The sequence below is a fragment of the Marmota monax genome, unplaced genomic scaffold (assembly GCF_021218885.2).
Source record: "Marmota monax isolate L192 unplaced genomic scaffold, Marmota_monax_Labrador192_F-V1.1 WCK01_AAM20220418_F8-fsc00222, whole genome shotgun sequence".
NCBI classification, from domain to species: domain Eukaryota; kingdom Metazoa; phylum Chordata; class Mammalia; order Rodentia; family Sciuridae; genus Marmota; species Marmota monax.
Genome location: NW_026694968.1, coordinates 2582429 through 2598767, shown reverse-complemented (window position 1 = coordinate 2598767; position 16339 = coordinate 2582429). Strand labels below are relative to the sequence as shown.

General features: G+C 38.9%; 1 protein-coding gene across 1 annotated transcript in view; it reads left to right on the top strand.

Moving 5' to 3' along the window:
- The first annotated feature begins 4663 nt into the window (after positions 1-4663).
- Positions 4664-16339, top strand: part of LOC124081270 (iron-sulfur protein NUBPL) — a 177825-nt gene continuing 166149 nt past the window's right edge. Inside the window, exon 1 of the mRNA XM_046427486.2 lies at positions 4664-4811. Coding sequence (XP_046283442.1) covers positions 4755-4811 — 57 coding nt within the window. The 5' untranslated portion in view covers positions 4664-4754. The remainder of the gene's footprint in view (positions 4812-16339) is intronic.

The window sequence follows — 16339 nt, the reverse complement described above, 5'->3', positions numbered from 1 at the left end:
TTTAGGTGGTGAATGAACACATTTACCAAAATATATTTTCCAATCTGAAATTGAATTGCGTCCTTACTCTCTTACTTGAATCACTTACTTTTATCTAAAGCTCTGTGCCTGGTACCTTATATTCCCAGTTTCAAATCATGAAAATGGAGGAGCATTTGGAAGTAGTACAGTGGTTTTTAAATGCCACTCCTAGGACCAGTGCCAGCTTGCTGCTTAAGAATCACTTGGGAGCTTGTTAAATAAATCAGACTCTGGGAATTGGTATTTTTAGGTATGGGATTTGACCATCAGTTTTGCTAACAAGCTCCCCAGGTGATTCTGATGCACAACTAGCTAAGTTTTAGCACTTTTACTAGGAAAAGTGTGGGCTTTGGATTCAGGCAAACCTGAATTTGCATCCTAACTTGTCACTTAACTGTAGGAACTTGGGCAAGGCATTTGACCTCTCAGAGCTCAGGTTCCTCATCTGTGGAAATGTGTAATAGTAAAAATAACAACTACGTTTCAGAGCTTTTGTGAACTATAGAGATATTATACATGTAACACTGTAAGGATGTGTGGCACTAGTGGTTATAGTTCAGTTCATATCATTATGTGTGATAGCCTATAATAACTAGCAAGCATTTGATTTATTTCAGAAACACAGATTTTTGTACAACTACAACAACAAAAAATAAACAGAGTATAATAAATTGCTTCTTTTGCTGCATAGTATTCATTATAATCAATAGCTGATTCCCTTTTAACCCCGTCAAATATCTTCTAGTCTTGATCATATTTTCTTAACTGCTTTTTTGGCTGTGTCTGTTTTGTGTAGTTTATATAACTTATAAATTTATTTTATAAATACCAAAATCTCTAAACCCAATTTCTATGAAATATGTTACTTATTTAATAGAGGCTATTTTTCATAGTGATCTCATATTAAACCTTAAACTGAACATGATTTTTGTTCTTAAACAAAAAGGCAATATGAATTCAGATAAAAGTATTAAGTGTACATTAAGGATCATTTTGTTATTCTCAAAGTTTATGTTATGTAGTTGCCTGGGTTGTTAATTGGAATGTAGCTTTGGATGGTGGTTTTGTGTAGTAAAAAACCACTTGGTAAGAATGAATGTTTATTTTTCCTCTTTCAGTGAATACAGAGATACTGGTGGAAAGAAGAAAGTCACTAACATTAAGTTCTTACTTTGTGCTAGAAATTTAACTTAATTCGGCTTATTGGAGCAGTATGTTGTAGTTGTTACCTGCAGTCTCTGAAGGCATGCTGCCTGGGTTTCTTGCACTTACAGTTGTCCAACCTTGGGAGATTTCTATCTTGTGTGCCTTGGTTTCTTCATTGAGTGTTACTGTACACCCACCCCAAAAGATTCTTGTGAAGATTAAATAAATTAACATAAGCAAAGGGTTTAGAAAGCTCCTAGCACATAGTATTATATAACAGCTATTTTTTGAGTTTTACAAATTTACATTGCTTTATAATCTTTACAAAAATGCCGTAAGAACTCTCTCTCTTTCTTTTAGTTATCTATTTTTTGGTCTGTAAATGTTCTTCTTATTATTTTTAAGTATGATATGTTCTTTTTAAAAATTAACTAATTAATTAATTAATTAATTTTTTAGTTGTAGATGGACACAATCCCTTTATTTTATTTATTTATTTATTTGTTGTGCTGCAGATCGAACCCAGTACCTCACACATACCCTGAGCTACAACCACAGCCCTAGGATATGTTCTTAAGCTTTATTTTACAGATAAGAAAACTGAGGCTTAGTAATAATTTGTCCATAAAATCACTTAGTTATTTATATGGTATTAAGTTGACTTGATTTTCTTTTAACCAAAAAAAAAAAAACACCACATTTTTACTACTTGGCAAAATAATTAATGGGTTAACTTTTTTAACCTTGAGTTAGTTGTTAATATTTTTGAAAGTTCTATAATTGTCCCTTAGTTTAAAATATTGCAGCAATATTTAAATATACATTGTATATTATAAGAATAATTTAAATTAATTACATAATTATAATTTACCTGGGCTTAGGTAATGATATTTTTAGAGCATCATTTTGTAAGTAGTAATTACATTAGTATCTTGGGAATTTTCATACTTTTTCAACTTTGTTTTTAATTTGATATAACTGTATGGTTATGTTTATATTTGAATATAGTACAATTTTTAAATTCACTCATGATTTAATGTGATCTGTGATTAAGTAGATAATCAAAATCTTGAAGGTTCTTAAATTTTGTAAAAAATAAAAGCATTTACGTTTGCTAATTGAAAACCACTAACATGTTGTAGTATTGACTTGAGATGTGTATCTCTTATAAGAATGATTCACTGTTCTGAATAAGGAACTTAACATCAAATATTAAAACAAGACAATTTAAAAAAAATTAAATATATAATAGAGACATGAAAAAGTGTTAAACTAGATCCTAAAGCCAATCTTATATTAGGAATTTTTCTACCTTCTTACCAAGGACATAGATTCACACACTACACTTACTTAATATAATACAATAAAATACTGTGTTGAGATAATCTTGTAGGTAAAAAGCATCACAAGTCTTTCTCCCTATGTTTTCTGTATGGTTTTAGGTAGAAAGCATTATGCACAACACACTTTGAGATTTACAGTTAGAAGCAGTGAATTTTGTTTTGAATAGCTCTAAAGAACCTATTGAATAGGGTTTTTTCCTCCTCAGGACACTTTGGCCTATCTTTTAAATTTCTTTTGGTAAAGTGCAGCATGCTTCCAGTAATTCATTCTGTCACTTTGTTCAAAGAAGTATTTGTTTTTGAGTCAGAAAGAGAACAGTTACCTTAATTTTACATTTAATATATTCTTTCTTAGTTTCCTTTCATTAATTACACATAGGTAGCAAAAGTACTGTGCATCATTTGAATTTCATTAATTAATAAGAATTTATCCAGATCTTTTCTACAAAACAATTTCTTTTCTTAAAATAATTATCCTTTTTCTTCACTAACTTGGCACTTACCAACTCATTTTTTTTCTTTCTCAGAGTGTGTGTGTGTATAGGGTGTTTTTTATTGTCACAAGTTACATCTCCAGCCCTTATTATTTTTTGAAACAGGGTCTCACTAAGTTGCTTAGGGCTTTGCTAAGTTGCTGAGGCTGCCTGCAAACGTGTGATCCTCCTGCCTCAGCCTCCTGAGCCACTGGGATTATAGGCATGCATCACTGCACCTGGCTTTTTTCCCCTCAGTAAATTATTTCCCCCCATCTGATCTTCAGGAATAAGAAAGGTCTTAATCCTCAGCAGGGCAATGTTGGAAGAGTCACTGAGAGGACAAGAGTAGAGCATATGGGGCCATGGGTTTCTCCTTGGATGCTGAAGTTCAGATCAATTGCTCTGTTAAGAGCTGATTTTTGTTTTCTGCACATGATTTGGTATCAGCATAGTAAATGCTATTCTTTTACATTGCAGTTTAGTTAAGGACATTGTTAGGGAATTAATGTTGGTTCTCCAATGCCTTTGCTATAGTACTTTGTGGTTTGGGAAAGGTTCTTGTTTAGTTAGGGGTCTAGGTTCCCAGGCTTATATTCTGGCAACAAAAAGACCAGCTGATGTCATAAATATGATTATTGTTATTTTTAGGGCTTAGTGTTTATAAGCATTATTTTCTGCATTTTTGTAACATTTCATAGTGATGAAAAGTTTTCTAATTTTCTCTGTGTATAAAAAATTTACTAAGGACGTTAAGACTTTTTTTTAAGGTATATAGGGCAAGGATTTAAGGCTCTTCTTTCTTAATCTTGGTATTTTAGTTCTATTTTATTTTTGTCTTTTGCTTCCTAAATGAAAATGTGGGACTTAAGGCAAATTTCTTCTTCTTTTTGTTTGTTCTTTTTAGATATACATGACAGTAGAGTGTATTTTGATATATTATACATACATGGAGTATAACTTATTCTAATTAGGATCCCATTCTTGTGATTGAACATGATGTGCAGTTATACTGATCATGTATTCATATACGAACATAGGAAAGTTATGTCTGATTCATCTACTTTTCTTTCCCATCCCATTTCCCTTACCTTCATTCCCTTTTGTCTAATCCAGTAAACTTCTGTTGGGGTTTTTAGCCTGTGGGAGAGATGGGGAGAGAACACCCTACCAGGACGAGCCAAGAAAGGAGAGGGCCGTCTGACTGCCCACACCCAGCCCTCCCTCGCGGAGGACAATCAGACGCGTGGGGGAGACCAGTCAAAGCAGGAGCTCCTTTACTGAGAAAAACACACACAGCTAATATAATGTACAGGAGCCAATCAGGATAAAGGTCAACAAGGTGGAGAGAGTTCACATGTACACCCATCCTACAGGCAGTAATGGGTGACAGGAGCTGTCCACAAGGGCGGAAGGGTTCTGAGCCTCTCCTAGAGGTGGTCCGATTTTTCGTCACAACTCACGGTAATGCCTTCTGGCTGATCGCCAGGCGCCATCCTAGCCGTGTGCAGGCCCCAGGACCGGGAAGCGGGTAGTAGTAGCCAGCAAGTTAGGTTTCCTCTTTTCTGATGCAACATGCCCCACATGTTACATCATACCCTACATCTTTCCCTTTTTGTTTTATTAGCAGGTGTTTGCCTTACTCGAGAGTGTGCCTGTCTTAGGTTGTCCCCCTCTGGGGATCTTACCCGTCATTGACTACCACTCTAGCTCTTCGGGCAATCCTACCTGCAGGGCCTGCAGGCCCAATGGGAAGCCTCAAGGAAGAGAGATGGCTATCGCCTATGAAGGAAACCTTTCTGCTCCCGGCTTACACCTGCACATCCTGGTAGGGGCCGTGGCCAACCTCATAGGGTTCCCAGTCAGTATCTTGTAAGACAGCGTATTACTGCTGGACCACCATCAGTTGAACAGCTCTGGCTCGATCCTTAAGAAACTGGAGGAGCCTGTTGATTACACAAGGTCCAAATGTAAATACAAGACTTATAGTAACCAAGGGGCCTATAAAGGGGATAAGGTAAGGAAGCCACCCATTTAACCCAGTCCATAGGAAGCTCGATTGCAGCTCATTTCATCGATTTTCAAGGTCTTCTTGTAGTCTTTTGATTTTGTCTTGGACAATACCAGAGTGGTTAGTATAGAAACAGCACTCCTCCTGTAGGAACAGACATAGTTCTCCTTTTCGGGCGGTAATCAGTTCTAAGCCTCGATGATTTTGGAGGACTACCGCAGCCAAGGAATCGAGTTGAGATTGCAGGTCCAAGATAGTGCTGGCAACATGGTGCATATCATCTGTCATCTGCTGAGAAAGCTTATTGTACATCTGTAAAGAAGTACCAAGGCCAGCAAGTCCAGTTCCCATCCTCGTGGCCACGATGAATGCCACGAGGGAGACAATGAGGAGTCCGGTCACAACCAGGCAAAGCGTCCAGAATGGTCTTTCATTCCTGCAAATGAGAAAATAAAGAATCATACCTCAAGAGGGGGTGCTTTTGGGTAATCATTTTTGTTCTGGTGAACAGTATTTTAGATCTCTAGCGGATACCCAAATTGACTTGGCTCCCCAATAGGGAATACACACCCAATGCCCTCCCTACACTAATGAGGGGATTAGGACCGCACCATGATCCAGTAAGGGGGTCCCTCCATCGGACCTCTACCTTCAAATAAGGTGTCTGATTAGACCAATGTCTCTGGAAAGCAGTTAGAGGTTGGTCTTTGGAAAAATTTAAAATATTTAATGTAAGCATGGCTGTCCTTAATTGGTCATGGCGGTTGTTTCCCCCTTTTTGTTTGATTAGTTGGTCCTTTAAAGTCTTATTATGCCTCTCAATTATAGCTTGACCTTTTGGATTGTATGGTATTCCAGTGGTGTGTTTAATATTCCAAGTTTGGACGAATTCTTGTAATGATTTGCTCACAAAGCAGGGGCCCATTGTCTGTCTTAACCTGTAGGGGTAATCCCAAAATGGCAAAACATTGTAGGAAATGGCTTTCAGCGTGTAGAGCTTTTTCGCCCGGATGAGCAGTTGCCCAACAAGCATGTGAATAGGTATCTATAGACATAAATAGTTGAGGCTTAAGGAGACAGAGTCCAACCTAAGTTAAAAGGGGGTAAGGTCTGGACCTTATCACTAGATATATGTAATCCTCCTTTCTGTAAGAGAGTCTGGAGTTCCTTATAGGCGGAGCCTAACGCTTTGGCGTCTGCTGCCCCAATAATGATACCATCCATGTAAACATATAGAATTATGTCCGATTGCCTCCAAAGGGGTTACAGGACTTGTGAAACATAATGTCGACAAAAAGCTGGACTGTTAGCCATGCCCTGGGGTAACACCACCCACATATCTTTGGTCTGGCCCCTGGAAGTTAACAGAGGGAATGGAGAAGGCAAACTTCTCACAGTCCTGGGGATCAAGGGGAATAGAAAAGAAGCAATCCTTGATATCAATCACAATGAAAGTCAAATCCCGAGGGATGGAGGGGATCCAGGGTAGCCCTCGCAAAGGGGACCAACGGGAATCATCCGCTCATTAATCTTTCTTAGGTCCTGTAACATTCTCCATTTCCCTGTGGCCTTTTGTATGAGGAATACAGGACTATTCCAAGGGCTCAGGGAGGGCCTAATATGCCCTGGGGTCAGTTGTTCTGATATTATCTCCTTTAGCGTTTGTAGTTTGTCTAGGAGAAGTGGCCACTGTTCTACCCACACTGGAGGGCCCGGAAGCCATTGAATGGCAGGGACGGTAGGAACAGTGGCCTCTAGGTTTGGGGGTGAGGCCTCACACAGAGTACAGGAGCATTCCGCCTCGATGTCTCAAAAAGTGGATCCCCCCGGTAATTGCTAAGGGGACCTGATAGGCCAAACTGTTGCTGGTATTCCTCTTCCTCTAGGATATCGTCATATATCCCTTTGTGATCTGTGGTGATGAACACCTCAGCTACCCCCAAAATATCCTGTCCCAGCAGATTAGCTGTCAGGCCAGATGCCACCAGAGGGCGTACCTCTCCCTGACTACCATTTACATCCTTCCAAGTAAGCCAATTTTTGGTTTCTTCAGACCTTGTATCAACCCTCACCCTAATAACTGAGGTCCGGGAATCAGTTTCCATTGTGGGGGAACCTCCTCTTTCCTTAATACTGTCCCATCCACTCCAATGTCAATCAAGCAGCGAAACTTTTTCCCTGCTATGAAGATATCCATTTTTGGCCTAATTCCCAGGATTATTGGGACTGTCCAGTGGGCCCTAGGTGGGTCACTAGGCGGGGTACCTCCTTTGGGCAACAGGGCTGGAGGGTGCCCTGTTATTAATTTAAAGGCTTCCCCTCAATATCAAATTTGGATTTACAGTCCCTCCGCCAATGGAATCCCTTTCTAAACCGGGGGCAAGTCATCTTAGGCGGAGTTTGCCCCTTAGTCTGGCCTGAGGGATGTCTCTGTGGGGCACCAGGTCTTATTCAGCCTGTAGGGCACTCTCTTGAAGTGGCCCTGTTGGCCACACCCATAACAAACCCCTTTCCCAGCGCCACTGGAAGACGCGAGGGTGGTACTAAGGGCCTCAGCAAGCGAAGCCCTTTGGGCCTACAAGGCTGCGACCAAAGACTGGTTGGTGGGCCTGAGTACCGACATCCTTAGGGGCCACTATCCACCTCCCCATAGATCTTTCACCCCATCATAGGCTAGTTTGTGGTCTGCCGTCATCCCCTCCCAAACCAGCATCTTGACAAACTGGTCCTGAAGGGGCCCTGGGGGGAATTTCCTTTGGAGGCTCTTTTCCACCCTCTCGATGAAGGTGGCAAGATCCTCGGTAGCCCTCTGAGTAATTTCTGCTACTGGGGGCTTTGAGGGGTCTTCCTTCAACTTTTTCCATGCTGCCAATCCTAAAGCCCATACCTGCTCCTGGTAGGGGGCAGGGAGAGCAGCCTGCTGAAGGCCTGTGGAAAATTGATCACTGGACCCCGACAGCATCCCATAAGTTACAGGAACTGGGGGATTAACAGCTTGATTCCTCTCAGCCTGAGCATGGCACTCCTCATTAAAAAACACACCATTTCAGGTACAGGGGACCAGGAAGCACAGTCTTGGTTAAGTTTTTCCAGCCTTGGGTGGTACACTGTTGGTGGGCCAGACCCTGGAGGATGGTTTCGGCCCATGGTGAATTAGGTCCATCCTCGGAGATGGCCTTTTTGAGTTCTTTCAAATTGTGGGCCTCCCAGGAATACCAAAAGTCCAGACTATTACCCCCAGGGTTAGTATTTACCGGGAAAGCCATACACGATGGGGATAAGTCATTGCTGGTCTTACAAGATGGCGGCTTAACTGGCTTTTCCGGATTTGCACAAGATGGTAGAGAATTTCTTCAGGGGAGGGGTGACATGGTGGAGGCTGCTCCCCATCCCGGCTGTCTACCATGTGTTGCGGGACAGGAGCACTTGGTGCGGAATTCAGAGGACCAGGCCAAGGATCAAAAGGGTCTAGGAGGCCTTGGTCAGAGTGAGGCTTTAAGCCCTTCTCCTCCTGGGCAGCGAGAGGACTGACTCGCTGTGACCCAAGTCGCTCCTCAATAAGGGTTTCCCAAGCCAGGTCGCCCTTTGAGGTAGTGGTAGGAGGAGTAGGTGTCTTAAAAGGGTCTTTGCCGCCCTTAGATGTTCCTTTTGAGGGGCCAGGGGAGAAACAGGCTTCGAGGGCAGATAGGGTCAGGTAGACCCCCAGAGGGGGGGTCCTCTCCCAGGTTAATCTCCCTCTTCCTTACCAATTGTTCTGCGCAGTCCCAGGTGGCCCAATCAAAAAGATTGGTAGCCACCAAACAGGGCGCAGCCTGTGTCAAGGTTTCCCAGACCTTTTTGGCCTGGGCATCCGAGATCTCTAAACCTCGGCTTTTGAGCATGAATCTCAGCACTTTAAGAGCTGGGTCATTATGCCTAGTGTGAGATTGCTCCATCTCTTCAGGGAGACCCTTACCTCAGAACTCGCTTGGCTTGGCTTGCCGATACTTTTACTTTTGGTGAACTGACTTCTTCATGTCCCTGTTCGGGCGCCAGATGTCAGGGTTTTTAGCCTTCGTTCCCTCCCGACCTGTGGGAGAGATGGGGAGAGCACGCCCGACCAGGACGAGCCAAGAAAGGAGAGGGCCGTCTGACCGCCCGCACCCAGCCCTCCCTTGCCAGAGGATAATCAGATGCTTCAGGGAGACCAGTCAAAGCAGGAGCTTGTTTACTGAGAAAACACACACAGCTAATATAATGTACAGGAGCCAATCAGGATAAAGGTCAACAAGGTGGAGAGAGTTCACATGTACACCCATCCTACAGGCAGTAATGGGTGACACGAGCTGTCCACGAGGGCAGAAGGGTTCTGTGCCTCTCCTAGAGGTGGTCCGATTTTTTGTCACAACCCACGGTAATGCCTTCTGGCTGATCGCCAGGCGCCATCCTAGCCATGTGCGGCCCCAGGACCGGGAAGCGGGTAGTAGCCAGCAAGTTAGGTTTCCTCTTTTCTGATGCAACATGACCCACATGTTACATCATGCCCTACAAACTTCTATTCTTCCTTCCCCCTCCCCTTATTGTATCTCTGCATATTAAAGAGAACATTCGGCCTTTGTTTTTTTTTTGAGATTGACTTATTTCACTTAGCATAATAGTTTCTAGATCCATCTATGTATCGACAAATGCCATAATTTCATTCTTCTTTATGGCTGAGTTATATTCCATTCTTTGTATATATCACTTTTTCTTTATCATTCCTCTGTTGAAGGGCACCTTCGTTGGTTCCGTAGCTTAGCTACTGTGAATTGAGCTGCTGTAAATGTTGATGTGACTGCATCACTGTAGTATGCTGATTTTAAATCCTTTGGCTATATACCTGAGGAGTAGGATAAGTGGGTCAAGTGGTGGTTCCATTCCAAGTACAAAATTAGATTTCTTCTTATTGTAGATGATTGTTGCTGATCCTGCCCTTGAAAGGAAAACACAAACACACACACACACATACACACACACACAAATTAAACAATAAAACTTCTGTGTATCCCTTTCATATATGAAACCCTTTGTGATACTGTGGATTGAGCTCAGCAGAGCCTTGCACACTGGATTAAGCTCTCTACCACTGAACTACATCTCCAGTGGTTTGATTAACAGTTTTCATGCAATGATATGGCTTTAGTTTTAAAAGTTTTAAACAATGTATCTATTTTATCATATTTCATGTACTAGCCTACCATAACCATTGTTTGCACTAGATTTTCTTCCATGAAGTTCCATTTTTCTGGAGTTGAAATCAAAAGAAAATTGGAGATTTATTGTGTATTATTTTCTGCAAAATCTTAAGACCTTCTTCTTTAATACCAGAACATGTTTAAGCTTATATATATTATCTGAGTCCTATAACTTTGCATATTAGTATGGAAGTAATTAGGAGAGTCAATTTCCTGAAAGCATAGAATGTTAAAGCTTAAGTGGGGCCTTAGGGATTGTATAGTAGCCAATCCTGATATTCTTCAGAGGAACAAATGGTAGTTTGTTCATTCATTCACTCATTCAGCAAATATTTATTTACTTCTTACTATTCTAGGTGCTTGGGACTATCCCTGTCCTTATGAAGCTTATAGCAAATAGATAATTTCTGTCATAATTAAGTTAAATAGTATGTCAAAGGTGATAGCCTGGGATTAGGGGAAGAGGGAGTACTTGAGAATGATTGTGGGTTTGTAATTTAAAATAGGGTAAACTATTGAAAAGATGACATTTGAGCAGAGACTTGAAGGAGATGAGAATATGCAGTGTGACTATCTAGGGGAAGAGTGTGTTGGGGAGAGGGCATAGCCAGTACAAAGTCCAATAAGTATGAAGATGCCTAGCTTACTATTTATTAGGAAGAAGGGCAATGTGACTTCTGAAGGGAGAAGTAGAATGGAGTAATAGATGATGAAAATTAATACAATGAGGAGGCAGGAAGTTGGTGGGAAACTGGCTAGATGATCTGGGGTCTAGTGGATAAGTGTTGTGAGGACTTTGGCTTTCACATGAATGAGATGAGGGAGTGGTGGCAATGAAGGGTGTTAAGTAGAACAACATAATATGACTTATGTTTTAACTGAATCATTCTGGCTGCTCTGTTCAGAAGAGATGCTGGGGTAGCATTTCTAGATTTAGCAAATGAAAATATAGGATGCCTTTTAAATTTGAATTGTAGATAAACAATGAGTAATATTTTGTATACATAGGTTTCTTGACTATTCTTTCAATCATATGGCAGAATGCTCACTGCCTTTTTAAAAAAACATTTAAAATAGAATCTCATCAAAGTTATTTTTGATAACTATATATTATTATTGCTGTGATTCTGCTGGTCCCAAGACTTAGGCTCGTAGAGCACATTGTCATATCTTTCTTCTATTATCTGCATTTCTGTTTTTCACATTCTGGTCACCTTATATCCTAGAGTTTTGCACATGCAGTTTGTTGGACCCCGGCTCAAACCTAATGAATCAGAATTTTTAGGATGGAATAAGGATTCATAAGTGCTTACTTTTCTAGTTCTGTGTATATGAACAAAACACACAAAACCCCCTACCTTCCTGGAATTTACATTTTAGTGGGAGAAACACTAAACAAACAAATAAGTAAATGTATAGTATGTCGAATACTGATACAGATACTAAGAAGAAAGAAAAACTGGCAAGGAGAATAGGAGATGTCTTAATATGGGGGGAGGGGATTGCAATTTTAGAGCGGCCAGTGAAGCCTTCTTACATGATTATGTTTAGTTCTTGAAGGAAGTGAGTGAAACACCTGTGGATATGGCAATGAAATGGAAGGTGGGAGGGTTGGGTAGGTGGGTTTTAGATTCCAGGCGAAAGCAATAGCAACTGCACGATCCTAAGGTAGAAGTGTGCCTGGCATGTTTAAGAAACTGTAGAAAAGCACTGTGTCTGGATTGGAATGAATGGTGGAGGATAGGAGATGATATAAGAGATAAAGACAAGTGGCTGATGATTGTTAGTGTTCAGGGTTTATGGTAAGTTGGAGAAAGAATTGGGTCCTGGGCTCAGCTGTGGCTGTATCTCTTGGCCTCAGTTTCTTTATCACTAAAAAGTGAACAGAAGATTAAGGTGACCTCTTCGACTTCTTTCTTCTCTAAAATAAAATTTTAACTTAGCATCTATTATTTTTCTTCCATTTATTCTTTTTGAGTACTTTTCATGGGCTTATCTGTAGTTGTGTTCTAACCAGGCTGGTGAACTTTTCCCTTTATGCTGCCCTCATTCTTCTTTCTTTCCTGAGTGAACTTGAAGATTTAGACAGTCCTTTGATAAACAGTAGGAGATTGTTCTCTTATCAATTTGTTCAACCATTAGTTCTTCTGACAATCAGATCCTTATTTAATCCTAGCTAATAGAATTAGGAAACATGTTTTTCCTCTACTAAGAGAGTGAAATTCTTATGAATGACAGCTTGACGTGAAGAAAGGCATAAAGAGAAGAAAGTCTTGAATCAACTCTAAATTGAATAAATACCAATTGCCAGTCCAAGATTAAATAGAATATAACATTTGAGGACTCATGGGAATCTTAGGTGGGTATTTCTATGGAAAGGACAACCTTTAGGTAGGTCTCAAAGAATATTTATTTAGAAATAATTGGGTGGGAGTGCTCTAAGATGTTGTTTTGATGGGTTCTATTAGCAGACGACAGGGATAAAAGGAACATGTCATGAAGCTTTACAGTCTTCTTTAGGATAAATTCTGTTGGAAGAACAAAGCAGTATCAAAACTGTTGTTGGTTTCTTTGAAATCCGACACAAAAAAAGAAGACTTGTAGGCTCTCAAATTGCAGCTTTCATGCAGTAGTAATGAAACAGTATAATCATTCTGAATAATTCTGCCACCTTTTACAGCTTTCACAGGGTGTTATAAATTATAAAGCAACAAATCTAAAACTCTAAATGGTGTCTTGGAGTTTGATCTGTCTTGTTTTATGTAACCTGTTGGGTTTTGAGTACCGCTTGGTAGTCAGAAAAAGAGCATATTGTTAGACACCAACATATTAGGCTAAGTTTATGATATAACATTGCTGTCATTAAAGATGACAGTCACATTTTGTAATAGTAAGTTTATAGTTATTTTTGCTAATAAAAATTTTCTTTTATTTGTTGTGTATTTGTAAGGCTTTTGTGGTGATTATTCTTTTGAGCCTGGATGAAATTAAAGATAAAAATTTCTAATTGAAACTTTCTTGGCTAAATATAATTACTATGGGAAAAGTGAGGTGGAAAGAATTCAAAAACTAAGCTAGTTAAATATCCAGCTGCATATATTTATTTATAGTCTTCTACCGTGTACATTTGTTTTCCTATAGTGTAAAACTGTTTGGAAGTTTAAATTGGAAGACTATTTATACACTTAAAATAGGCACTTATTTAAAAATAATGGGGTAAATTATGACGAACAAATGAAGTGCATTTGGCAGCTTCTGAACATGATTGGATTCTAGACTTGAAAATCTGTTTAAGATTATTTTTATAGCAATGTGATTGTATTGGTCCAGTTGCTGTGCCAATTCTTGAGAACTTGTGTGGAGGTTATAGCAGGAGAGTGCAGCTACGTGGACTAAAGAATGGTCCTCCCTTAACAGGGAAGGTCTTCATCCTTTTAGACCTAGCGCACTACTTCAGGGTGGACACACAGGGAGTGGCAAGGGAGGACGGAGACACCTGCCTAGCCAGCCAGGCCAGCTGAATCAACTCTGGCAATCAATGGGGTGACAGATGTTGCAGCCAGATCACCCTCACATCCAGCTGTGCCAATTATAAGTACAATATTACTTAATACCATTGGTGTTGGGTGATGATTTTATTCATTATATATAAAATCTGAGTAAGACATACTTAGTTCCTGGGAAACAGTCTGAAAAGTATACCATTGCTTATTTAAAAAAATTATCCAGTTAAGGATGAAGAAGTAAATTTTTACTGAGATAGCTCCTCTCACACTAAAAGAGATGGCTATTTGGGTAATTGAGTAACTTGCCTGTTTTTGTAAAGTTTTTTGGAACACAGCCATGCTGATTCATTTATGTATTGTTTACAGCTGCTTTGATGCTACAGTGGTGGCATTGAGTAGTTGGTGTAGGTATCATATGATCTTCAAGGCTTGAAATATTTATTAGTTGATCCTTTAAGAAACATTTTGCTCTATATTTAGGTCTTTTGTAGTCAGATTGCATTAAAGTTCTGGTGGAGGTTAAAAAGTTTAATATTTTCATGTTTAATAATTCCCTATTCTGCCTCATCCTAAGAAAGAATACATAAAACAAGCGTAGTTATTATGAGTGTTAATATTAATTTCTAGCTTGCTCATCCATAAGTAGGTATGATACCACCTTGCAGTGTTGCTATAAGGAGTATTTAGGAAATGTAAATAGAATGCTTAGATTAGTGTTTGGCAACCAGAAAGAATTTAGGCAATGGGGAGATATAATCAGGGAAAGTCTTGATGTTTGGGTGATTTAAAGTGGTATGTTTTTAGTTTCTGATTTGTCTGAACTAGCTGCGGACCCAGTTTATCCAGGGTCTCGATATAACATTGCTGATCAATTTCTCTTCATACTCTCTTCCTCCTTTCTTTCCTCTCCTCTCCTTCTCCCCGTCTTCATATTTTCTTCTCCTCTGTTTCCTTTTTGATATATATAAGCATTGGAACTAAATTTGGGAAATTATTCCTAGAGAGAATTTGCAGAGAGCCTCAAACAGAATATTCTCTATTATTATTAGCTCCATTTTCTAGGAAGCAGAGGAACCCTAAAATCTTGGGGTCTCCCTCTCCTCCTTAATTTTTGTATGATAATGTATATTGGCAGCCGTCCGGGTAATATATATAAAATTCATTCCTTTTATAGCAAATATTAGGGCAGGTCTTTAGTTTTTTTCTTAGACCATGGAACTAAGGATTCACCTTTAGGCATGTCTGATTTTCTTCTAGAAGGCAGGATAAATGATAGATTATCCCTAAGATTTTAATGGCAACTTGAAGATCTAGTGATGATGAAACTGACAGTCATATTAGTTAGAACTCTTGGTTATTATTTTATGAAAAAATGAACTTAAAATGCTAAGTTAGGGTTGGGGTTGTGGCTCAGTGGCAGAGTGCCTGCCTGCTATGTGTAAGGCACTTGGTTCGATCCTCAGCACCACATAAAGGTAAATAAATAAAATAAAGGTATTGTGTCCATCTATAAAAAAAAGAAAAAAAAGCTAAGTTATTTTACTTGATAGCTCTTGTTAGAAGAGCAATTTGAAACTTTGGACTTAATCCCTTCGAGTAATGGTAAAATCAACATTGATATAAATAAGAGAAGAAGGAAAAATTATCTTAAAATACTTTTGTTTCTATTACTATTTATTATTATTTTGTGGTAGTTTTTAGTTGTAGATATCACAGAAAAGATACAAAATTCTAGGTTGATACAGTATCAGTAGACCTTTAGGTAATAGTGTTAACAATTTGCCATATTTTAAAAAGTTTTAGGTTCCTCATTTGAAATCTTATAATTCATAGTAAATTTAATTCTGTTTTAATCCAATTAAATTATCTTGTTTAGTAAATATGTCAGCATTTCTCATAAAATGTTCCAACCTTTTAAAAGCAAGTATCTAAAGGCATTAGACCTAAATTTTATAAACTACCATTCATATTTAGTATATTTCCTATTTTCTCATTATTTTATAGTGAACCAAGATTTTGATATAGACAAGTATCAGTACCATTTTTTTCCTATGAGGACACTGAGTCACACAGAGAAACTATTTTTTTTTTTTTTTTTTTAGAATTGCAAGTTGTATCAGTGTAAAGTTAGAAAGGTAAATGTTGAATTTACCTTATGTATTTATAGGAACAGACAACAAAGTTTAAAAAATAATTTTGTGCCTTTAAATAGTTAGATAACATGAAAGACAAGGGATTGTTTCAGTTTTTTTAAAAATTTGCTGAGAAATGAATTAAACATACTTCTCAAAACAAGAAGTACAAATGACCAAAACTTATTATTTTTTAAAATTAGAGCTTAATGGTTACACATAGTAGTTGGGTTCATCCTGACAAACCCTACATGCCCAATTATCTAAAAAAAAAAAAAAAATTCAACATCTCCAACCATCAGGAAAATGCTAATCAAAAACTACATTGAGATTTCTTCTCATTCCAGTCAGAGTGACAGTCATCAAGAACACAAATAGCAATAAAGATGGCAAAGGATGCAGGAAAAGGGAACCCCTGTACACTGTTGGTGGGAATGTAAATTGGTATAGCTATTATGGACATCAGAATGGAGGTTCTTCAGACAACTAAAAAT